Below are 25,303 nucleotides of genomic sequence, written 5' to 3' on the forward strand. Positions count from 1 at the left end.
GTGACCTTCCTGATCTCCTGGGTTGGATTTTTTCAACACTTGGCTTTGAACCACCTGCAACATCAACAATTTCATTAGTGGAAGAAATAGGAAGTTGAGTCACAGTATGTGAATCAACTCTTGGTTCATGAGAAGATATGAGTGATCCTTTCTTAAACTTTTGGTCTCTCAACCACTTCTCAGTTCTCCTAACAACATTGAAAGTTTTATCTTGAACATTATCATCTTCCTTTTTATTCCAGTCAATCTCAGGGATTGGATTCCCTTGAACTTCTTTGTCAAATTCTGGATCCAGAATATCTTCCCCTATTTCCTCCTGAACTCCGGATACATTGATAGGAAGCTTCATGGTGACTATCTGCTGCAGAGTAAATCTTTACCATAGTCTCCTTCTTACCTCATATTCATCACTGCAATTCTCCCAGTAATCTTCCAACTAGGGTTCATGATGGAAGTGGTCATCCACATTTAGATTTTCCACAACACAACCTCTGCTATCAAACCTATGTCTTGCAACATAGGGCTACAGGTTCATTCTCTTAAATTCCAATTCCAAATTTAGAGCATCAGATACAGACTTGCAACTATAGTATCCAAGTTCAATGGGGAAGGCAGCTCTAGATTCACCTTTTACCCCCAACTTTTTATCGATATGAGCCAGTTGTCTGCTCACCTCTATAAGTACACAGCTATCGAAGGCATACCTTGGTAGCTTGAATGGTTCGCCCTCGAACCACCTACCTGAAGATAGGTGAATTTGGGAAATTTAATGAAGAGGCTTCCGTATATACTTATTAACTCCATTGCTTCAACTGACATCCTCTTGTTCACATCACCCTGAAGTTCAAAAGCCAGTCTCCCTACAAAGACACCATTCCATCTGGCAATATGTTCTGCATATTTCTATTTCTATAACAAAGTAGTAATCATACACCTTCATGCCATCCACACATGGTTCATTGACCAAACCAGGCCAATCTCTGGTACAAGCTGGTATGTAGAAAAGATAAGAGGATATATAAAAACTAGACATACCCACAAAGTTACTCAAACCTTCATGGAGTCTTTTTGCAATTACCATGGCCCAATCAAGATATTTGTCACTAGATAACAACACCTAAATGTAAAAATACATCCAATCTTCCTAGTAAAAGGAGTGTAAGTTCCCTTTTAGCCTATTCAGTAGTATAACAATGTCTCGCACTTCTGTGATGAAGTGCTCTCTAGTCAGGGGTTTTGGCAGCCATGACCCTCCTTTTTGAACCCTAAGGAGCCAGTTTCTTGCAATTACACTCCTATACATACTCTTTTTCTTTGAGAAGAAGGCATATGAGGTCCCAATAGACCAATCCTCATATGATTCCTTGTATGGGATACCCATCACCGCCATTACTGTTTCCCTATAAATACCAACTAGTAGCTCACCATTACTGGTTCTTATGTATCTATTCCCTACATCATATCTATTCATGCAAGAAATCACCAAATTTGGACATGATGCGGCAAGTGGAAATGCAGTGGCTTCAACGAGACCACTTCTCACTATTTTCTCCATCATCGAACCAGGTTGAGGGTTCTTGGTTTTTTCTAGAAAATACCCTAAATTTGTGTGAACCAAGTAAGTATCATCCAACTCTGGTAATATGCTCACTAAATATGAAGTCTGACCAAGCTTTGGCAATACGGACCTCATGCTGCCAATTTATACTTTTAATCAAGCCATTCTAAAATAGGGTAGAATTCTACTCCAACAAGCTAAAGATTTTCTTCCTACACTAATAAATCCTCAGAACTAAAGAAATACAACATAGGGGAATCGTCTAAACTTACTAGTTACCACCATGAATCTGGAAACCTTCTCAGGAAAGTAGAGCTGAATTTACCTTCGGCGCCTCCAATTTGCTCAATTACAGCAACTGCAACCCTTACAAATTATAAAAAATGAATTCATTTATCCCCTTTAAACAGACGGGAAAGTACCAAGAAAACCACACACGCTTCATAATGATTTACTTAAGCGTGCAAAGTAACAACGAAATGACCAAAAATTTGACACCTTCTTAATTGCCCATTACTTGCGCACAAATAGTTAATGTTCTCATGATTACTTTCCAAATTTGGAATTTTAAACTGTTAGATGCCAGGAATTTCCTTCTTGCCACGCCACTTTTAGTGTTAACAAAGTCTTAGAATCAGCTTGAAGTGAATCTTATGAACCTTGAACCATCTTACAAAAATTTCAATGGTTCAAGTTCATCCGGTAAGAACAAAAATGAACTAGCGACTCAAAACAATACCAAGAATGAGCAATAAACATGACTAACAAGCAAGGACTTTGAACCTTTGAATCGTTGAACTGAAAAGATAATTGGTTCAAAGTTCAAGTTCAAAGCTGACTTAAAACATATTGACACCCGCTCATTAAACAACATCACATAGCCACGACTCACAAAAGAAAGACATTTTGAACCTTGAACCAAAAAGGTTCACGGGTTCAAAGTTCAAAATGCATAACAATAATGCACTTTCTTTAGTGAAGATAAAGGCTGCTAAAGACATTTTCTTAAAATGCGCCTTGAACCTTGAACCTATTGGATTGTTTTTAAAAGTTCAATGACTTTGGTTCAAAATGAAAAGGTACAAAAGACCCGAAATAAATAAAAACACCAAAGGCAACCCGCAAGCGTGAACATTCTAAATGAAAATTGTAGGGGAGGATAACACACTATTGTATACACTTTAAACTAGATACTAGTAAAAAGAGGTAACAACAAAACACCCTATGAGCTATGGTATGGAAAAAATCCCTGTGTAAGTTATTTCAAAATTTTTGGGAGTCAATGTTTTATTAAGAAAGATAATCACACTGAGAAATTTGATGCAAAATTTGATGAGGGAATCTTTCTTGGTTACTCTACTAGAAGTAAGGCATATAAATGTTACAATAAGAAAACTAAGAAGATTATTGAAAGTGATAATGTGAAGGTAGATGATATCTCTAGAAATTCAAAAGGTACCAATAGATCTGAGCCTGAAAAAGATGATGAGAAACTTGTGATTATTGAATCGGAAGCACAGATCAATGAAGAACCGACAAATGGAGAATTAGGTGCTCAATCAGTAAGTGATGACATCGATGAAGAAAATGAAGAACAAGAAGAAGAAGATACAAAACCAGTACCAGTATTGCCTAGGTATGTCAGATTAAACCATTCACAAGAGTAGATAATTGGTGATAAGAATGCTGGTGTGCAAACAAGGAGGAAAATCAAAGAAAACTCATGCTTCATATCTACAATAGAACCCAAAACAGTAAAGGAAGCACTAAAAGATGACGATTGGGTTAATGCAATGAAGAAGAATTAGATCAAATTGAGAAGAGTCAGACATGGTCACTTGTTCCTAGACCGGAGGATAAGAATGTAATTGGAACTAAATGGGTCTTTAGGAATAAGTTGGATGAAGAAGGAAAAATTGTAAGAAACAAGGCGAGGTTAGTTTGCAAAGGCTATGCATAGGAAGAAGGTGAGGATTATGGAGAGACCTTTGCACCGGTTTCTATATTAGAAGGAGTGAGGATGCTGCTAGCATTTGCTGCATATAAGAGATTCAAAGTTTATGAGATGGATGTCAAATTAGCCTTTCTAAATGGGATTCTAGAAGAAGTCTACATTGAACAACCAGATGGATTTTCTTTATCTGATGATAAAGACATGGTATGTAAATTGCATAAATCACTATATGGTCTAAAGAAGGCACCAAGAGAATGGTATGATAGATTACATGCATGTATGATCAAAATTGGATTCCAACGTACCAGTGAGGACAACAACATTTATTTGAAGATTGATGGAGACAAGATGCTAATAGCAGAAGTGTTTGTAGATGACATAATTTTTGGTGGAAATGATGATATGTGTATGGATTTTGCCGATGCAATGAAAAAGGAATTTGAAATGTATCTAATCAGTGAAACAAAGTCTTTATTGGGTTACAGGTCCAGCAAATGGATGGTGGTATCTTTATTTGTTAGAGCAAGTATGTCAAGGAGGTGTTGAAGACATTCGGCATGGAAGACTACAAACCAGTAGGAACACCGATGGTGACGAGCTGCAAGTTGTCCAAACAAGATGATTCTCCTTCTATTTATGAAAAAGTGTATAGGTCTATCATTGGTAAGTTGCACTATGTTGTTCATAGTAGGTCATACATTGCTCATGTTGTTGGATTAGTTGCCAGATTTCAGAAAGAGCCTAAGGAGACACACTTGGTGGCAGTGAAGAGAATTTTCCGGTATCTCAAAGGCAGAATAGACTATGGTTTATGGTATCCCTATAAAGTAGATTTTAATTTGGATGTCTTTACTGATGCAGGTTGGGGAGGTAATGTGGATGACCAGAAAAGCACAACCGATGGAGCCTTTATTCTTGGTGGAAGATTAGTGGCATGGACGAGCAAGAAACAAACATGTGTTTCTCAATGTACAGCTAAAGTAGAGTATGTTGTTGCATTCATGAATTACATGCAGACAATATGGATGAGACATGTGCTAAAAGAATTCAAAATAGATATGTCTGAACCGGTGACTATCTATTATGATAATACAAGTGCAATAAATATCTCTAAGAATCTTGTACTTCATGCTAGAACCAAGAACATTGAATTGAAGTATCATTTTCTAAGGTAAAGAGTTCAAGAAAAATAGGTCAAGATGGAATATGTGAAGAGTAAAGATTGGATAGCTGATCTCTTTACTAAGCCCTTACTGAAGGCTACCTTTGAGTTTCTTAGAGGTAAACTAGGGGTTAGACCCCTACACCAGAAGAAATAGAATGATGGAGATGCATCAATCCTGTAGATCTAATGTTATTCTTCACTAAGGATTGATGAGGTGCAAGATACTCCGTAGGGGGAGCAACTCGGATATAAAGCTCTGATTTAATGATCTGATACAATGATTGGATATAATGTTATGATTTAGTTAACAGAAATGATGATGACAGAAGAAGTAGTAAAAAGAGATCAGTGATGCACATACACCTTTGGCATTGCTATCAAAGGGGGAGAAGAACAAGATCAAATTTGGGAGAAGAACAAGATCATATTTGAGAGAAGAAAAGGGTCAGAGAAGCTGGAGAAGTATTGGTTTAGCAGGAGAAGACAAAAGGAGGAGACTGAAAGATGGTATGATATTGACAACAAGTAGCAGTGGTGGTGTTGCAATATGATTGGTGTTGCCATCAATGCCAAAGGGGGAGAATGTTGGCATGATTGGCACAACTGATGCAGATGAGGTGATGCAGTTGAAGACTGATGACTGAACTGGTAGAGAATAGAAGACTATTTGTGATGAAGAGATTGAGATTTTGCGATTAGATGACTTGATTAGTTATTTGTGTTATCATTGATGGAAACTGATGATTAATGATATTATCTCATGTTTGGTTTGTCATCTAAGTGATTTATTCTACCAGAGATAGGGTTTACCGACAATATACAAAAGACTCTTAAATAGGACTTTAACTGGTATATGAAGAGATTTTTTACTTGAAGTGGATGATTGGTAATGATTGGTGATTTGCAGTTTGGAATGTAAGCTCTTATCATGGAAATGAGTATTTGATCAGAACCGCATCTTGTGATGACTATTGGAAGGCATGTTTCTAATTTTTGATGAAGTTTTTCTAGGGTTTTAGAATCGGTAATGATTTTTGGTATGGCGGTGATTGAAATCAAGTCTACATGTTGATGATAATGCAACACAAACTGCATGAAGTGTTTGAAAGTTTTTTTGGCACATTTGGAAAGCGAATTTCTTGGGAATGTGCAAAGTTCTTAGCGGAATGAGATAAGGGTTTGACTTTGTACCAAATCGACTTGTTGTGATGACTTATGATCATTCAATAGTTGATATTGATTTATAATTGATTATAATGATCCATATGATGATCTATAATGAGTTGTAAAGATATGTGATGATCTATGATGTAATTTAGGGTTTAGTGGCCGACCTAGTGGAAAGTATTATTTATGTTGGCTTAGTTGATGTTCATTGTGTCAGTGGTCTTAGAGAAGAGTGTGAAGTCATACCAAAGAAGAGTGAGATCTGCCTAAGAGTTGCAGATAGTGGAGTATAGCTGGATCTGATTTAGCAAGCTAAGAAGTGCAAGTAACAAATAATTTTTTCACTGTTGTTTCCTAATAGTTGCAGTAGATTAAATCCCTTAACCGAGTAGGTCCTGACAGACCTTAATCTTGTAAATTCCCTAACAGGGTATCTCTAAAAAAGAGTGGTGAATCCTCTCACGAGGTTCATCCTAACAGGTCATTAAGCTCCTAATCGAGCTGCACATCCAAATCCCTTAATCGAGTGACTCCTAATAGGGTTTTCTCCTAATAGGGCGTATTGTAAGCTCCTAACAGGACGTACTTCAAAAGAGTACAAATCTGTGTGGGTACTAACTCCCGCTGTGGTTTTTCCCTATTTGGTTTTCCACATCAAAAAAGATGGTGTGTGGAATCATTTTCATGTGATTTTATTGATTATCTTTAATTTATTCATTATTTCTAAATACACCGGTTATAGCAGTTTATCAGAGATTTATAAGTGGTTACCGGTACTGCTTAGTGAATTGACATATATGTTAAATGAAGTTAGATTTGTTGTAAGTTTGATTTGGGTTTAAAGTTTTAAATTGACCCGTTAATAACGATTCACCCCCCCTCTCAGTATTAATTGGATCCTCATAGAATTAACATGTCGATGCTTGATTAGGATAAGATTTGATACATGTCTGTTGTCTCCAATTCCATTCTAGGGACTTTCTAGAGAACTATGTTCTCTTCATAAATTAGGGCCAAAATAAAAATTTAGCCATTGATCTACGATCATCGAACGATTTTAAGTCATTGATGGATTTTAGGTATGTGTGATGTGTCTATGAGGTTGCACTTATCGATACATCATGCAAAGTCTGAACTCAACGTGATGTATTAATTAGATAATGAAAATGGCAATGAATTTATGAAATCGCTAATAAAATATTTATTTTTTCATAAATAACGAGATATTAGCCAATAAAATTAAATAATTTTCAAATGGTAGATAAAAATCTCCAATGGATGGGGTAAAGGAGGAAGGAACTTCAGAGGTAGAGGCATCTTTGGAGGGAGAAATTAGTTTCAAAAATCACAAGGAGAGTCTAGCCACAATGAACAAAGTGGGGACTGAAGCAATAGAGGAAGTTTTATAGGGAGAAGGCCCAATGGTAGAGGAATATTTGGTGGACCAGGGAGAGGATCCAACACCTTCACCAGCAGATGCTACAATTGCAATCAAGTAGGACATACAACCTCTAAGTGTCCTGAGAATCAAGGCTCTAGTTCACATGGAGGAGAGAGGACAAACCAGTTGGTTCAAGAGGAGGAATGTCAGAGTGTCAACACCCCACCTAAACCTACTGATCCAAATTATGGAGATATCATAATGATGAGGAGGACTCTCTTGAAGGTGCCAAGTACCAAGGAACCACCTCAAATGAAGACCCTCTTTAGAACCTCTTATAAATCATGTTGGAAGGTATGTAGAGTCATAGTTGATTCAGGGTCCACAGATAATTTAGTCTCATTGGAAATGGTTGAGAAGTTAGGATTAAAGAGAATTCCCCATCTTACCCCTTATACGATGTCTTGGTTGAATAGGGGTCAACAAGTACTTGTAGATGAGCAATCATGGGTAGATTTCCAAATTGGAGGATATAGGGATAGAATTTTATGTGATGTGATCCCAATGGATGCTTGTCACTTGCTCCTAGGGCGTCCATGGCGATATGATCTCAATGCTAAACATGATGGGAAAAAGAATACCTATACCATAACAAAGAATGGTGAATCTTTCACCTTGAACCCTTTGCTGGATGATGGTGTAGGCAGACAAGTGGGTGCTAGTGTTATGATAGTGAGGGAAAAGGAGTTCTTGGAGACCTTGACGGAAGGGGATGGTCAAGGGTTTTCCTTGTTTTTGAAGCCAAAAGATGAATTAGATCTGCTAGCAAGCAAAGAGAAGGACACTCCTAAAGAGGTGTTGAGTTTGTTGGAGAAGTACAAAGGCATAGTGGTTGAGGAGATGTCTAACACCTTACTCCCAATTAGAGACATAAGCCATCACATATACCTTATACCTTGTGCTACATTACCTAACAAAGCAATGTATAAGATGACACCCTCTCAAAATGAGGAGATTGCAAGGAAGGTACAAGAGTTGTTAGACAAAGGCTTGGTGAGGAAAATCTTGGGCCCATGTGCAGTGCCCACCATCCTAGCCCCAAAGAAGGATGGAAAATAGAGACTTTGTATAGGTTCAAGGGCCATTCATAGGAACACAATCAGATATATATTCCCAATGCCAAGGATTGAAGACCTAATGGATTGCCTAGGAGTGGCATGTTACTTTTGCAAGATTGATCTCAAGAGTGGTTATCGTCAAACAAGGATCAGAGAGGGAGATGAGTGAAAGACTCCCTTTAAGACCAATGAAGGTCTTTATGAATGGATGGTGATTCACTTTGGGCTATCAAATGCTCCTAGTACCTTTATGTGCATAATGAATGAGGTGTTGAAGCCTTCTATTAGTAAATTTGTTGCTGTTTATCTTGATGACATACTTGTGTTTAGCAGGTCAAAACAGGAGCACATGAAGCATTTGTATATGGTGTTAAGGAGGTTGCATGAGGAAAAGCTCATGATTAACTTGGAGAAATGTGACTTCATGAAATAAGAACTCATCTATCTTGGATTTATTATCTCCAAAGGAAGCTTGAAGATGGGTCCTTCCAAGGTAGAAGCCATTCTCAATTGACCAACCCCAAGGCCAGTAGGTGATGTTAGAATCTTCCATGGACTTACTAGTTTTTATAGGAAGTTCATAAAGAGTTTTAGTCAAATTTTAGCACCTATGATAGATACCATTAAAGGTGGGAGAAAATGTAAGTTTTCTTGGACTAGTGAGGCAGATAGGGGTTTTGAATACCTAAATAAAAGGGTGGCATAACAACCTATACTTGTTCTCTTTGATTTTAATAAGGTTCTTACAATTAAGTGTCATGCTAGTAATCAGGCTATAGGGGTAGTATTGAGCCAAGAAGGCAAGCCAGTAGCATTCTTCTCAGAGAAGCTCAATGATGCAAAAAGGAAGTATTCCTCATATGAATTGGAATTATATGCTATGGTGCAGGCTTTGAAGAAATGGAGGCACTATTTTTTGTCGGACTGATAACCATGAATTGAAAATGATTGAGAATGGTCAGAAAATAGAGAACACAATGGTAAAGAAAGGAGAACTAAAACTGAATGGATAGGAAAAGCTAAACCACTGGCACATGAAATGGGTGGAGTGCCTTCAAGCCTACACTTTCACTATCAAGCACAAGAAAGGTCAAGCCAAAAAAGTGGTTGATTCTCTTAATAGGAGGGAACTTGCTGTACAATAAGTACAACTACAAAGCATGGGGGTTGAAGCCCTTAAGGACCTCTACAAGGATGATGCAAATTTTAAGGAGGTATATGAAGTTTGTCATCGATTTTTTGATTCGTGTCATATTGAATATTCTAAGTAGTTGTTGCAGAATGGTTTGGTATTTAAGGAGAGTCAATTGTGTGTTCCTAAGTTCTCCATGAGAGAAAATATCATCAAGGAGAAGACAATGACAATTCGAGTGGACACTTTGGTCTTGATAAGACCCTATATCAAGTGAAAACTATTGGCCTTGTAAAGCGGAAAAATATCGCGATCGAACCCTAGTAGCTCTCCCCTCTTCCGACTCCGAGGAGAGAGAAGGGAGGTTCGCTAGGATTCGATGGTTTTTCACTTAGGGGAGAGACTTTACATTCAAAAGAGGGGTTGAAACTCATAAGATCCAATCCCACACAATGTAAGATTGGATGCTAAATGAATTTCAAGGGTTAGGAAAGCAAGGCTACCCTCTTTTGTAAAGAATGTTGTTAAGGAAATTAAGCTAAGCATGCATAAAAAGTGATAAAGATTCGCTTATAAACTGAGTTCGGGTTATAGGATGAAGCTGCGGACCTGGAATTAGCAGTAAAATGTCGATACGGCCCTGTCCTGCAAATTTGAGCAAAAGTTGTCAGGACGATGGTGCCCGGCGCCACGGTCCTCCGAAAAAGCCGCGAAACGAAGGGGGATCTGTTTGTCTCTGCACAAGGATTCCAGATCTTCAATTTCAGCCGCGTACCTGCAACCTACACACAGAAAAGAGAAGACGATTGGGGGGTTAGGGATTAGGGGTTTGCCTTTAGGTCAAACCCTGGTTTTGGAATTAACCAAGAAATGAGCAAGTGCTGTAAATGTAAATGTATGTAAAACAAGTACTAATACCTTGTTCTAAGGATGTTTGTATCCTTATGTGCGAAGGTTTAGATGTTGTATGTTGTATGTTGTATGTTGTAGCATGTAGTATGTGATCTCCTCTTCAATGGTTGAATCCTTGTCTTGAATGCAACACTTAGCCTTGAATGGAGACTTAGAAGGAATGCTTGAATGCTTGAATGCTTGAGTATAATTTCCACGCTTTGTACACATATCCTCTTCATGCCAAATGAGAGAGAAAAATGTAGTTTATATACTTGTCATTTAGGGCTGATAGACTGATTTTCCCGACCTTAGGCCGACCAGGAAAGTTAATTTCCAAATTGCAAACAAAAAGACCCGAGACCCCTTAGGAGACCGGGCCCAAAATAGGACCCAGGGACCAGGGCGCTGGGCGCCATGGTCCTGGGGACCAGGGCGCTGGGCACTCTGGTCCCACCCCCCGGGACAGCAGGGTGCAAGGAGGTTCAGGCCAGGGTGCTTGAAAAATGCAGTTTTCAATGTCGTGAGCAAGTTTCAGGGTCTCTATTCAGGTTGTGTGTTGCGTCGCCATCGTGAAGACCGAAATGCAGTCGAAATTGCAAGTGTCGCAATTTTAGGATGCTACATTTAGCCCCCACTTTAGCGGGAGTATGTATGCTCATACTTCCGGTAAAGTACAAGGAAACAACATTGAAAGACTTTCACCACGTCAAGGAGGCAAGATACACCAAGCCCCCAGTGGACTAAGGATCTTACGACTTCGATTGACAAAGTAAAAGGGAAGATCGCGAGGAAGAACCAAGGCTCCCTCACTATGAGTCATGCAAGAAAGATATCAAAAATTTTCAAGGCAAGGCTAAATTTGCCAAGAAATTTTCAAGTATCTTGAAAAGATATGAACGGGATGTATGCCCCCCTACGTTAAAGCGATCGCACACGCCTCACCGGGGGTGATTTTTTTAACGTAGTGATACACATAAGAAATGAGAAAGGAAAGGAGCACGTTATCGCAAGGATTTAGCCCCCAAGTGTGAGATAAACCCAAGGATAATAGACACAAAACACAAAGCACAAGGTGACTTCGCTTTCCTCGGGGTCAGTATGCTGTATGATAATTCATGTATATCTATCATATGTATGTATGCATAATTGTTCTTCATTCCCCAATCAAGGAAGGTCACCTAGAAGAAGGGAACACATGTGTCTTTTGAGTCAACATGAGAGAGATCGAGAGATCTCAATGCTTTGCATCGTCCTCAAGTAGACAACACCAAGGACAACAAATAGAAGAATGAGAATAACATATAGAAGAAGTAACACAAGAGAGGAGGAGAGAATCTGCTATGCTAATGTAACTAGTCTAGCATGTCATCTACCCCCCGATCTTGCTGATCAATGTTTCGGGAAGGCAGGGAACACGCCAGAGGAGGAACATCCAACACAGCAGATGGAGCTATCACAAGATCCAAACAAGGGCTATGTTCATGTTCCGAGCCACGTTGTTCTTGTCTAGGAGCTAGGATAAGTGCTTTTGAAAATTCATTGGATAAATGGTTATCAATATCAACAAGTTCATATTCACTATCAGAAGCAAGAGAAGTAACATTTTCATCATGCATAACATTTTCATCCATATCATCATCAAGATTTATAAAAATAGGATCTTTAACTCGCACTGGATCAAGACCATCATGCATCTTATGTTTAGGAGATTTAGGCTCAATGTCCAGCTGAGGAGAAAACGGAATAATGCTTGTTGAAGGTGTTTTTGGAGATTGTAAAGTTTGAGCTCTAAGACGACGCTTTCGTCGGCGTTCACGTGCAGAACGATTTCGTCTAGTCTTAGTAGGAAGTGGAGAAGACTGAGGAGGAGGAATGTTCTCATCCTTAGCACTTGGGTGTTTAGGTTGTGGTCTCTTAGGCTGAATAATAGGAGGAGAAGAAGGTCTCTTCTCTCTATAAAAAGAAGGAGGAGGAACTGCTCCATACAAAGGAGGAATTTTTGGTTTAGGGAGAAGACCAAGTCCATCATGACGAGGAGGTATAGGTCTACTCTTAGGAAGTTTATTAGGTATAGACATAGTCACATCCATAGGGATGGGTTGAGAATCTTCTTGAGGAAAGACATTAGTTTTATCTTTCAAAGGAAGAACTTCCTTCTCAAGAATGATAGGAATATCAAGTTTAGGTGCTCTAGGTTCACTTAGAGATAGGATCATATCTGTTTTCCACTTTTGATAAGATTTGAAAAGATGATCACTTCGCGGAGGAAGAGATTGGAATTGTTTAGGCCAAAAGTAATCAATAGGAACACTAGAGGTTCTTTCAGCTGGTTTAAAGAGACTATGATTGACAGTAACAACTTCACCATTATGGGGAAATTTCAAACACTTATGAATAGGAGAAGCAATAGCTTTCATGGAAGATAGCCAAGGATAGCCAAGCTTCACACGAAATTGTTCGGAAGATGGAATAATAGCAAAGTTCACATCAAGAGATTTGTTATGGACCTCAATAGGCAATGTAATAGAACCAATTGCAGGAGAAGAAAATGCATCAAATAATTTCACAATCACATCTGTTTTGTCATATATCACTTGATTCAATTGCAAAGTAAAAAGAAATTCTTCAGTAATAACATTAACCATGCACGAAGGATCAATAAGCACTCCACGGCAAGGTGTATTCTTAACTTTTGCAACTATGTATAAAGGACCATCAGGTGCCCTAATGGTTTCACTGGAATCAAATGTGATGGAAGGTTCTTTAGGGATTTTCTGCTGCTCAACAAAGTTAATCGCATTCGGAGTCATAGACACAAGACCATCAGATGAGAGAGAGGAATCATTAGCCTCAATTGCATTAGAGGTATGAGAAGGCAATGGATCAGTGAAAATCTGAAGATTTTGGTTAGGAGGAGCTACAGATGTGTTGCCTTTATCATTTACTCCAGAAATAGAGATAGTATTGTTATCAATCAAATCTTGAATTTTACCCTTTAAAGAAAAACATTTTTCAGTATCATGCCCAGGCTGACGATGAAATTGACAAAAAGCTTTGTTATCAAAATAAGGTGAAGTAATCTTTGCAGGATCAATTTGTCTTATAGGAGGAAGAGTAAGCACATTTTGTTCCAATAACTTATTCATAATACTATGCAATGATTCATTCAAAGGAGTATACTTTTTTTCTTTCTTGAAAAATTTAGAAATAGGAGGCACACCTGATGCTGCATTCACATTGTTGTTGATGATGTTTTCATTGAATTTGATGGAATCTCTGTTCGGTTTAAACTTTCCAAATGGTTGTTGACTGCTATCACCCTTGTCACTCAGAGCCATAGGATGTGATTGTTCCATTTGACTCACAATCAGTTGATAATTGTGAAGAGTGGCGCACAACTGTTGGAAAGAAGTAAACTCAGAAAACAGAAGTTTGTCTCAAATATCTTTTTGTAAATTAGAAATAAAGATTCTTTGAATATCATTGTCAGGCACTGGAAAAGAAATTTGAGCATACAAATGCTTATATTTACCAATGAAATCAGTCACTTTTTCTTTAACACCTTGTTTACAATGCATTAAATCAATCAAAGTAACTTTAGGACTTATATTGTTTTGAAATTGTTGAATGAAAGCATTTGCAAGTTGTTCGAAAGAAGTAATAGAATAAGAAGGCAACGAGCAATACCATTGTAGGGCTTTGTCTCTTAATGTTCTAGTGAATAGTTTTGCAAGCAACCTTTGGTCATAAGCAAAATCGGTACATATTGTTTGAAAAGTCTTAACATGTGTTAGAGGATCTCCTTTACCATTATAAAGTTCCAAATGCGGGATTTCAACATGTTTAGGAGGGATAGCTCGAACAATGTCAAGAGAAAGTGGGCTCGCAACATCAAATGTGGGCACACTAAACTTAGATTGATTCATAGAGGCAATTTGTTGCTGTAAAGAAGAGACAGTTTGTGCAAGATTGTTAATGGTCGCTTCGGTCGAAGAGTTCATATTGGATGTGTTAGATTGAGATGGAGGTGTTATGTTATTGAAAGAAGGTAGAGAGTAAGGTGGTGGGACCCTATGATAATTAGTCATAGGAGATGATTGGACAGGAGGAACACTACAAGGAGGAATGGAATGATTAAATGAATTGCCCCCTTGCGTCATGTTCATTTGTGGAGATGTAATAGGAACACTCATTGAAGGGACGAATGAAGAAATCGGATTGAATGAAGGAATAGGGTTAATTGAAGAAGAAGGGTTGCCCCCATGACTAGTAATCATAGGAGGAATGTCTTGTATAGAAGTAGCCATGATGTTTGATGTAAAGGTAGGTATACTAGCAATAGGAGTTGTCAAAGGAATAGAATGATTGACTTGTGTAGGAGGTTGTGTATAACCTAAGGTTTCGGCACAACTTTTTATAGGCATCACATTTGAATTCACAATGTGTGTAATACCACGCAAAATATCAATTCCATTCTTATCACTTTGAAGCATACGTTTTAGACCCTCAATTAAAGGAAGAGCTTGACTATCAGGGTATTCTTGAGACATCCATTGTCGAAAATCGTCAAATTGGTTATCCAATTTCGAAAGTTGTTCTTCAGAAACCTCATGGAGAGCTTCTTCATCATTAGGAGGATTAGAGGAATTACCCATGTCCTCATTAAAAAGGCTATTCAAATTAGGTTCCATCTCCTCAGTAGTTAAACCTTGGAAAGACTTAATTCTACGGCTTCGTCTAACGGGAATAGTGTAAGTAGGGCTTATTGTTGTAAAACTCATGCACTAGAGAAGGAGAGAAAATTTTGATTTTAGAGGTAGCAATTTTTAGTAAAATCAGCCAAGCTTCTGGATTTAAGCTGTTAAATGCAATCACAACAGTCTCCCGAAATTTCGGAAAAATGTCCGAGACCATGGCGCTCGGAGTGCAACACGGTCCTTGCAACTTTTTTCGAAATTTGCAGGGATGAAAGGTATGATGATTTTAGAGCTAATCTGAAAAAATTGAGTGATTTTACGATCTGTAGATAGGCCAAATTAAAGTTGTAATCTCGAAATTGAACTCTATCAAGATTGTTGAAAAATGCAAAAATTTGAATTTTGAAAAAGAGAGGGAAACTTGAAATTTTGAATTTTATGATTTTAGAGGGAATGTCAAGAGCAATGCAAATTTTGAATTTTGAAAATTGACTCAATTTCACGCAAAATTCAATTTTGAAAGCGGAAATCAAAGTTGTTGTAATTAAGCACTTAATTTCAAAAGTCACAAAATGCAAGAATTTGAATAAAGCACTGAAATTTTTAATGAATGATAACACACTTTTCAGATTTAGGACAGTAAGAACACAATTTTGACACAAAACTTCAATTTCAATGATTTTTAAATGTTTAGAAGCCTTAATCCAAGCAATCACAAGACCAACTTTGACTGTTATTTTGAAAGTGTTAAAATTGATAAAATCAACCAAAATTCTGGATTTTAGCAGGAAAATACAGTAAGATCTCGCTCCCGAAATTTCGGAAAAAATGTCGGGGACGATGGCGCTCGGCGCCACGGTCCTCGCAACTTTTTTCCAAATTTTCAGGGATGAAAGATATTGCGATTTTATTGCAGAATCCAAAGTTACAGCTGATTTGGAGATGTTTTGATCAGTGAAATTGTCGGACAAAGGTTGAATCAAGAGGGTTTCAAAAATTAGGGTTTTGACACTTAACCACTTAATTTTCAGAATTAAAGCACAAATATGAATTGAAAATTTGTAATAGAAGGGCAGATCTGAAACAGGCATTAACATTTAGACATTTCGCAGGTTCAATTACTAAAAAGAAAATTTAGGGTTTTTATGCAATCACCTCTAAAATTTCGCAAAAGATCAAACATGGAAATGTAATCAATTTTTTTTTTTCAGATCTAAGCATGAAAAATCAGAAAGGATGTTCACGTCGGGTTCACCAAAATGTAAAGCGGAAAAATCGCGATCGAACCCTAGTTGTTCTCCCCTCTTCCGACTCCGAGGAGAGAGAAGGGAGGTTCACTAGGATTCGATGGTTTTTCACTTAGGGGAGAGACTTTACATTCAAAAGAGGGGTTGAAACTCATAAGATCCAATCCCACACAATGTAAGATTGGATGCTAAATGAATTTCAAGGGTTAGGAAAGCAAGGCTACCCTCTTTTGTAAAGAATGTTGTTAAGGAAATTAAGCTAAGCATGCATAAAAAGTGATAAAGATTCGCTTATAAACTGAGTTCGGGTTATAGGATGAAGTTGCGGACCTGGAATTAGCAGTAAAATGTCGATAGGGCACTGTCCTGCAAATTTGAGCAAAAGTTGTCGGGACGATGGCGCCCGGCGCCACGGTCCTCCGAAAAATCCGCGAAACGAAGGGGGATCTGTTCGTCTCTGCACAAGGATTCCAGATCTTCAATTTCAACCGCGTACCTGCAACCTACACACAGAAAAGCGAAGACGATTGGGGGGTTAGGGATTAGGGGTTTGCCTTTAGGTCAAACCCCGGTTTTGGAATTAACCAAGAAATGAGCAAGTGCTGTAAATGTAAATGTATGTAAAACAAGTACTAATACCTTGTTCTAAGGATGTTTGTATCCTTATGTGCGAAGGTTTAGATGTTGTATGTTGTATGTTGTATGTTGTAGCATGTAGTATGTGATCTCCTCTTCAATGGTTGAATCCTTGTCTTGAATGCAACACTTAGCCTTGAATGGAGACTTAGAAGGAATGCTTGAATGCTTGAATGCTTGAGTATAATTTCCATGCTTTGTACACATATCCTCTTCATGCCAAATGAGAGAGAAAAATGTAGTTTATATACTTGTCATTTAGGGCTGATAGACTGATTTTCCCGACCTTAGGCCGACCAGGAAAGTTAATTTCCAAATTGCAAACAAAAAGACCCGAGACCCCTTAGGAGACCGGGCCCAAAATAGGACCCAGGGACCAAGGCACTGGGCGCTCTGGTCCCACCCCCCGGGACAGCAGGGTGCAAGGAGGTTCAGGCCAGGGTGCTTGAAAAATGTAGTTTTCAGTGTCGTGAGCAAGTTTCAGGGTCTCCATTCAGGTTGCGTGTTGCGTCGCCATCGTGAAGACCGAAATGCAGTCAAAATTGCAAGTGTCGCAATTTTAGGACGCTACAGGCCTAAGCTGCAGGTAGATGTTAGAAATTTTGTTGAGGGTTGTAAACTTTGTCAAAAGGCTAAGGGAACATCATCTAATGCAGGTTTATATTAACCACTCTCAATCCCTAGTAGACCATGGGAGAGTGTTAGCATGGACTTTGTGTTGGGTCTACCTAGGACTCAAAGGGGGTTTAGCAAGATGGATCACTTCTTGCCATGTAAAATTACCAATGATGCTTCCCATATAGCAGGTTTGTTATTTAAGGAGGTTATTCAGATTTATGGTTTACCCCTCAACATTGTCACCGATAGAGACTCCAAGTTTGTGGGTCACTTTTGGAGAACCTTGTGGAGAAAGCTTGGAACCAATTTGTCATTCAATTTAGCATACCATCCTCAGACAGATGGCCAAAATGAGGTGGTTAATAGATCCTTAGGCAACCTATTGAGGTGTCTAACCAAAGAGCATGGGCAAGCTTGGGACATGATCATATCACAAGATGAGTATGCCTATAACGATTCTACAAATAGGAGTATAGGAAGGAGTCCCTTTGATATAGTATATGGTTTGCATCCAAGGGGGATTTTTGAACTCAGAGATTTGACATGAATTCAAAGAAGTGCACACGGTGAGGACTTTTTTATAACTATGAAGGACATTCATGATAGGGTAAGAGAAACTCTCCAAAAGAATGCACATAAGTACAAGGAAAGGGTAGATGAAAAGAGGAGAGATGTCCAATTTTAGGTAGGGGATATGGTCTTGGCTCATTTGAAGAAGGAAAGGCTTCCAAAAGGCCAACCTACCAAGTTGATGATGAAGAAAATAGGACCCTGCAGGATGGTGCATAAATTTGGTCAGAATGCTTATGAAATTGAACTACCTTTGGGTCTAGCAATCTCTCCAATCTTTAATGTTTCTGATTTGGTTCCATATAAGGGTACTATGGTTGCAGGTTTTTATGTAGGTATGGCAACATAGGAGGATGATGATTGGGTCAAGGACTTGCCACCTAGTCAACCCTTGAAACTAGAATGCATATTGGACACCAAGGTAGTGAAAAGAACTACCCGAGAAAGTCATACAAGGAATACCTTGTCAAATGGTGTGGCCTCCTTGATGAAGATGCTACATGGATGAGTGAAGAAGACATCAAGAATCATGGTACCTTTGTAGCTGACTTGGTTCCTCAAGGGACTTGAGTTTTTCTACCCCTGGGTGTATGGTGTAGGAGCACCTAGGGGTTCATTGAGACCTTTTGGGGTCTTTTGTAGTGTTTTGTGTTTTCAAGCATTTTGAGTATGTAATAAGGTCATTTAGACCATTTCACATTGACTTATCCATGTTTGTAAGGCCTTGGTGCCACTTGTGCATTTGTAATCAATCAGGACCTAGTAGGTCAACTCATGGTCAAAGGTAACACCCAAGTGTGAAAGTGGGTGGGATAAATGTAATTGAACTTTGTAAACCATCTGTAACCTATTTGTGATATTTTTGATGGATCTAGGAAGGTGTCATAGGTTGGAGTTAAAAGTTTTCACAATTGCAAAAATTTGCATGAGCAACTTTTGTTGTCAAGTTGCAAACAATAACTGATTTGAAAATATTTTATAGCCATTTGAGTGGTTGTAATAGGCCTATATATGCCTCTCTCAAATCAAGTCAAGGTGGGTTGATGTAACCTTTGGTGATTGGCAATAAGAATTGTGAGTTTTGCATTGTAATTTCATAGTTGTTGTTGTAACAGTCTATTTTGTATGGAATTGTACGGACAAAGGATGATCTAACTTAGCACGGTTGAATGGTCATGTGAATAACCTTTCATTTAAGCCTAGTTAGACCTTATTTAATCTAGTACAATGAAAGTTATTGTATTTTTTGTGACTAGTGGTTTGAAACCCTCTCCACCGAGGGTTTTGGCACAAATATGCCCACAACTCCGTACTCCATCAATGGTAGATGATGAAAGTTGGTGAAAGTATGGGGTTAGGGGTCTATTTTGACATTTTGGTGGTGGCAGAGTGAGCAAGGATGCTTTCCAATCAGGAGAGACAATAATCAATCTGGCATCCCTATGTGACAGATTGTGTAAGAGTGTTTTGACTGCTAAATTGATTATGTGAGGGAATTTTAAGAGGTTTAGACATTGAATAAAGTTGGATCATGTGGTTTGGAGATTGGAAATAAGTACTGAGTGTGGTTTTTGGGTTGGGTGAAGAGTTTTTAGGATACTTACTTTGCAAAAGTGACCTAATTGGGGTATTAGGTATAGGTGACTATTGTGGGTTGACAATAGTAGTCCACAGCATCATATGGTGGTTTTGGGATATGTTTTAGAATATCTAAGAGGGGTCTAGAGAAGTGTTTGGGTTTGTGTCAGAAACCAAGGGATTGTGAGTTGTAATTCCATTTTCACCTGAAGAAGGGCTACTAGGCCTGGAAGGCTAAGTATTGCACAGTCTATGTAAAACAAGAATCAGAGACCAAGTTTGGTGTCACAAATTGTTTTATTGATGTTTTCTTGTGTAGTTTTTGGAGTCTCTAAACCACTTCTTCATTGTTGTCATGAAATGCTCATATGTGTCCATGATGCGTGTATTGAGTTTTGAGAACAAGGTTGTCCTATTGTGGGATTGAGTGGTAGCAAGGGAGTTCCAGAGTATTTGGGTTACAAAATTTATTAAGGACACCAAGAGTCAGGTGTATATATGTCCTGAGAGGAGTCTGTACCTTGTGGTTGAGAAGCCTTGTGTTAGGAGTTGATTGAAGGCTTGAGTCCTTGGTTTGTGTTGATTGGAAACAATCCTTGGGAGCTTTGCATCAAACACTTGGACACATTTCTTCATATAAAAATTATTTCTTTAAATCCCAAATTGTATGCACTATAGACTAGGAGAGTGCCTCTTTAAATAATAATGAAGAGATAAGATAAAGGTTATTGGAGGCCATTCAAAAGTCTATTTAGATGAAAATATAAATTTAATTTTAGCCTACCTTTGTTAATCTTCATAGTCCAACATTTAGAAAATCATAAACAAGGACCTATAGAGCCATATTAACAAAATTTGACCATAGAAGAAGGTGGAAATGACATGGAAAGGATACACCAGAATTGAGGATTCTTAACATCAATCTACTTTTATATGTGTTCAATTTGTCTACTATAGAGAAAAAAATGATCCAAAACATCTTAATCCACACTATCATGAGAAATAGTCTTACATATCAATCCACACTATCAAGAGAAATAGTCTTATTTCTTGATGAGAGAGAAGTCGGGGCAATGCATAACACCATTAGACTTCAATTTAAAAGCCTCTTGGGTATTGACAAAATCTAGCTTTATGATGGGATGATGATCTTCATGACACCACATAGATTGATGAGGAGGAGGGAAATGAGAGATTGGTAGGTGTTCCATTGGATGAGGCAACCTTTATATTGGTAGTGAATTATATTTAGAGTCAAATTTTGATTTAGGCAGCAATGAGGTAGAGGTATAACAACAATATATCTCAGATTGTCTAAAATTTATCATTTTTACATGTAACCTTTAGAATTTTTCATTTTGTTGTATTATATTTATACACAATAGTAATGAAAACTCAAATTAAAATGATTATAGATTGAAAGTTCATTAATTCATATGTTTAATGATATCAATTCTTAATTTATATTAATGTTTCATAATATTGTTTATAATGTATATGTTGAATGTCTTATATATCAACAATAGAATTTTTCGTTTAAGAGATTGAGTTTACTTAGTTAAGTGTTGGTTCTCATTGTGGAGACCCAAGTTCAAATGTCTATAGATACATCTAATGTGGAATTGTAAGTTGTGACTCTTGGTCTTCCATAATTGACTTTTAATGTAAATGTGATTTCTAAATGAATAGATTTCTTAAATAGTGACTTGTAATCTTTTATACAAGTAATTTCTATAAACTTATATTAATCATGACATTCCATATATATATATATAAATGATCATCATCATCATCTAAGGGTATTTCCAAATGTCCAATATGAACACAATTTAATCTAGAAGCTTACATACTACTTATACTAATTATTTTTAGAATTAATATTTTTAATCTAATATTTAATTTATATTATTGACAAAATTCTATTATATTCAAATATATTTATTATTAAAAAATTTAACCTTAAACAAAACATCGATTTAAACCAAAAAAATCTGAAATGGCCTGTTACAATGTAAACCACAGGAAAAATGGCCGTTATTAATAGAAGTTAGAACAGTTTCGAGCACTCCAACTCACATTGAGTTTGTACATTTGCTGTATGTATATAAGTTCTGGGCTGCTCCACGCTTGCGCTGAAATATTTTAATTAGAAAAGGGAAAATTAAATAAATGAAAACGAATCGATTTAACTGAAATCCAGACCACTTCCTCTTGTCACGCCCATGAAGAAATCGAATCTTTTGATCACTCCGCAAATAAAGGGACATTTAATTCATTTGAATCTGTAAGAAGAGTCCGGCTAAAAGGCTGCTGGTCCGGGCCCTGGACATAATCAGATTTGATATCCAATCTCTCCTTTCTTCAACTGAAATCTAACGGAATACCGTTATGCTCAGAACTACCCTTATTCCAGTTTCAAACTAACTGTCAACCTGTCTGCATGTTTGAAAACAATTTCTGGGTTTTACCCTTGAAGCTTTGTTTTACCAGCGCAGAATATGCCCATGAGATCTTATCGCCGATTATGCAGCCCTTTCGTATTCCTCATGCCGTTAGGACATTGGACAGCCGAGATGAGGGCGAAGATTCGCCTCGAAATCTCTGCCGTTGGACGATATCGAAACGTTTCGATCTTTAACCCGAAGTGCTCTCAAATTAGATTGTTAACCTGCAACTGTTATTCAAATTCTCTCTGTAGCTCTGTAAGGCGCGTTTGTGTTTTTGAAATTGCGAATTCTCTTCGCCTTCAGAAGCTTCGGCAGTTCAATTCTCTCTGTGTTTTTGTGGTTTGATAAAGGGTGAGTTTTATCTCTGTAAAAGTTTAATTCGAGCCAAAATCAGGGAAGATCATGTACGTGAATTGTCAGAATCGTCGGAAGAGGAAACGGGGAGAGAAGCTGTTCGATTTCCAGACATTTGGTGATCCAGGCTGCCCCGCGGATTATGACTTGCCTTTCAGAGACAACATTCGTGTTTTCCTGGAGGAATGCGCGGAGAGAGAGCCTTACAATATTGATGGTAATCCCGCCTGGATCGTTCTTTTGCAGGGAGAAACACAAAGTGCCATCATTCCGCTTCATGTTGTCGAAGAGAATGCGCTCAATTCGCCAAACCCCCACTGCGACCAGTGCCGTTGTGTTGGTAAGCATTTCACCCAAAACTCCTTCGGATTTTTTTCTGTCATGGTGGTACCCTAATTTCTGATCGCATTATCCTCTAATGGAGTTTTCTCTTTCTTTGTTTTTTAGGTTGGAGTCATCATTTAGTCTCGAAACGACGGTATCATTTTCTCATTGCCGCGCCAGAAATCGCAGAGCGGCCGCTTGGATTAGCTGCTGCAATGGTTGGAACAAGGGTTTGCCCCAATTGCCACGATCGTGTCTCTAACATCTCCAGCTGTTTAACATGCGGTGAGAAGGTGGTGCAAGGTAGAACTCTGGATCTGCACACTCATCTCTTGCACGGTGTGATCCATGGCAATGGCTTTGGGCACCTTCTGTGCATCAATGGTCGAGAAAAGGGTTCAAAGTATGCCTCTGGAAGGCACATTATGGATTTCTGGGACAGAATGTGCTCTATGTTGCGAGCAAGGTATTATTCTTCTTTCCGTTTTTAAAAGATTTATCAATAATTCTTCTTCTGTAACTTCAGAATTGCTTCCTTCGATCATCATGATACGATCCAAAACCCTTGAGGTTTATACTTAGCCATTCTTTTTAAGAAAGGGGTTACTTGGTTTCGTTATTCTGATGCGTTCCAAAACCCTAATGAGTAAAAAATTGTTTCCATTTTTCTATCATCTGTAAGGTTTGTTGTTAGAAATTGTGTTTATGAAGAATCCCCATTTTGCAGGAAGGTTAGCGTGGAAGATTTGGCGAAGAAGAGAAGTATGGCATTCAGGCTGCTCAATTGCGCTGCGTATGGACAATCGTGGTATGGACGATGGGGTTATGTATTCGGACACGGGAGCTTCGGGGTGACTCCACAAATGTACAGTAAAGCCATCGAGGCTGTTCGTGGAATTCCTTTGAAAGTGATGATGCAACACTTTCAAGGGGTTGATACTCAAGTGCTCGAGATCGTACATGAGTACCAAAGAATAAGCAGACAGGAACTGCAGACAGTAGGAGATCTGTTCCGCTACATGTTGGAGCTCAAGGCCCGTCTTCCTCTGCAGTCATCGCCCTCCACCAGCGGCAGCACCACCATGACCAGCGATAATGGTTCCACGAAGTCGTTCACAGAAAGAAATGCCCTTAATTCCAACCACATAGCTGCCTATACGCAGTGCCGATGGTCCGTGAAGAGACTCGAGCTTGCGGCCCAGGTGGTAGTGGACGCTCTGAGGAACTGCAGTAAGGACAAGATGTCGCGGCAGGACGTGAGAGACGTGGCCAGACTACACATCGGAGATACAGGCCTCTTGGATTTCGTGCTCAAGTCTCTGGGCAACCGTATCGTGGGCGATTCTATCGTTCGCAGGGCCGTCAATCCGGCGACCAAAATTCTGGAATACAGTCTGGAAGATGTCAATAAGGTAGAGTCGGTGGACCATTTTGGGTGTGGCGTAGAGGATCCCCTGTGGCAGGTGCGGAGGACGGAAGTTGAGAGAGACATCTTTTATCTGTATAAGCACGTTCTAGAGAACTACAAGCCCGCCAGAAAAGGATTCAAGACTGTTAGTAACGGCACTAACAGCAACATTCTGATGGCCATTCCCACGGCGACGAAGATAATTCTGGACACGAAGCAGTTCATCAAGGATTACAAGGGCGAGATGACACGCAAGGGTGCTCACAACGAGTGGGCAATTGACGAGGACGAGATGCTGAGAGTGCTGTGCAATGTGGTAGTGATGAACAAAGAGAAGAACAATCACATGTCCATGGACATGTCGATGACTAACCGTCCTCTGCCTCCAGCTGAGATGGTAGTTCTGCCCCCCCACGCCACCATTGGAGAGCTCAAGGAGGAGGCCCAGCGAGCCCTCAGGGACACCTACATTGTCACTGAGAATTTGGTGGTGGAAGGCATCCTGGACCTGCAGGGCGACGACGACGATCTGCTTTTTGGGACCTTAGAGTCCGGCTCTACTGTCATGGTTCAAGGCACTGGCATCGATGTTTCGAGTGATTTGCGTTACGAAGGTGGTGCCGACGATTGGACTGTGGACTGCCCCTGTGGCGCCAAAGATGATGACGGCGAACGCATGATTGCATGTGATATGTGCGAGGTGTGGCAGCACACTCGTTGCGCTGGCATTTGCGATGCAGATGCTGTTCCTCAGCTCTTTCTCTGCAACCGCTGCGGAATGGGCTTGTACCAAGCTATTCTTTGATCAATGTTGCCATTCATTAATACCCATCATCAGTATCTTCTTGATACCCTCTTTTGCTTTTCTTAATTCATCTCTGTACATGTACAACAGCAACAGTAAGCATGCTCATATGAGGTTAGAGATTCTTCAGTCTGAGTTGTATTTTGTTTAAACAGTCCGAGATTACCAATACCCACACTGGCGTACATTGTAAAATTCAATTGTCATTCATTAGTGTTACAATAAATTTTCCCAACATTCTGACTTTTAA

General features: G+C 38.8%; 2 protein-coding genes across 2 annotated transcripts; both read left to right on the forward strand.

Moving 5' to 3' along the window:
* Nucleotides 1–7,684: 7,684 nt before the first annotated feature.
* Nucleotides 7,685–8,730, forward strand: LOC131868140 (uncharacterized). Its single transcript, XM_059215594.1, has 2 exons — nt 7,685–8,251; nt 8,677–8,730. The coding sequence occupies exons 1-2, from the start codon at nt 7,685–7,687 to the stop codon at nt 8,728–8,730; spliced, it is 621 nt and encodes a 206-aa protein (XP_059071577.1).
* A 13,454-nt stretch (nt 8,731–22,184) lies between these two features.
* Nucleotides 22,185–25,303, forward strand: LOC131064289 (PHD finger protein MALE MEIOCYTE DEATH 1). The gene is made up of 3 exons (XM_057998389.2): nt 22,185–22,856; nt 22,964–23,306; nt 23,568–25,303. The coding sequence occupies exons 1-3, from the start codon at nt 22,565–22,567 to the stop codon at nt 25,051–25,053; spliced, it is 2,121 nt and encodes a 706-aa protein (XP_057854372.2). The 5' UTR covers nt 22,185–22,564; the 3' UTR covers nt 25,054–25,303.

The sequence above is a fragment of the Cryptomeria japonica genome, chromosome 2, assembly GCF_030272615.1.
Source record: "Cryptomeria japonica chromosome 2, Sugi_1.0, whole genome shotgun sequence".
Lineage (NCBI taxonomy): Eukaryota > Viridiplantae > Streptophyta > Pinopsida > Cupressales > Cupressaceae > Cryptomeria > Cryptomeria japonica.

Bases quoted from the DNA above. Each gene is read 5' to 3' on its own strand.
- LOC131868140 (XM_059215594.1), top strand. From the start codon at position 7,685: ATGTCTTGGTTGAATAGGGGTCAACAAGTACTTGTAGATGAGCAATCA. The intron at 8,252-8,676 runs GTACAAGAGTTG...TGTGTTTAGCAG, and splicing joins ATGAGGAGATTGCAAGGAAG to GTCAAAACAGGAGCACATGA.
- LOC131064289 (XM_057998389.2), top strand. From the start codon at position 22,565: ATGTACGTGAATTGTCAGAATCGTCGGAAGAGGAAACGGGGAGAGAAG. The intron at 22,857-22,963 runs GTAAGCATTTCA...TTTGTTTTTTAG, and splicing joins CGACCAGTGCCGTTGTGTTG to GTTGGAGTCATCATTTAGTC. The intron at 23,307-23,567 runs GTATTATTCTTC...CCCATTTTGCAG, and splicing joins TGCTCTATGTTGCGAGCAAG to GAAGGTTAGCGTGGAAGATT.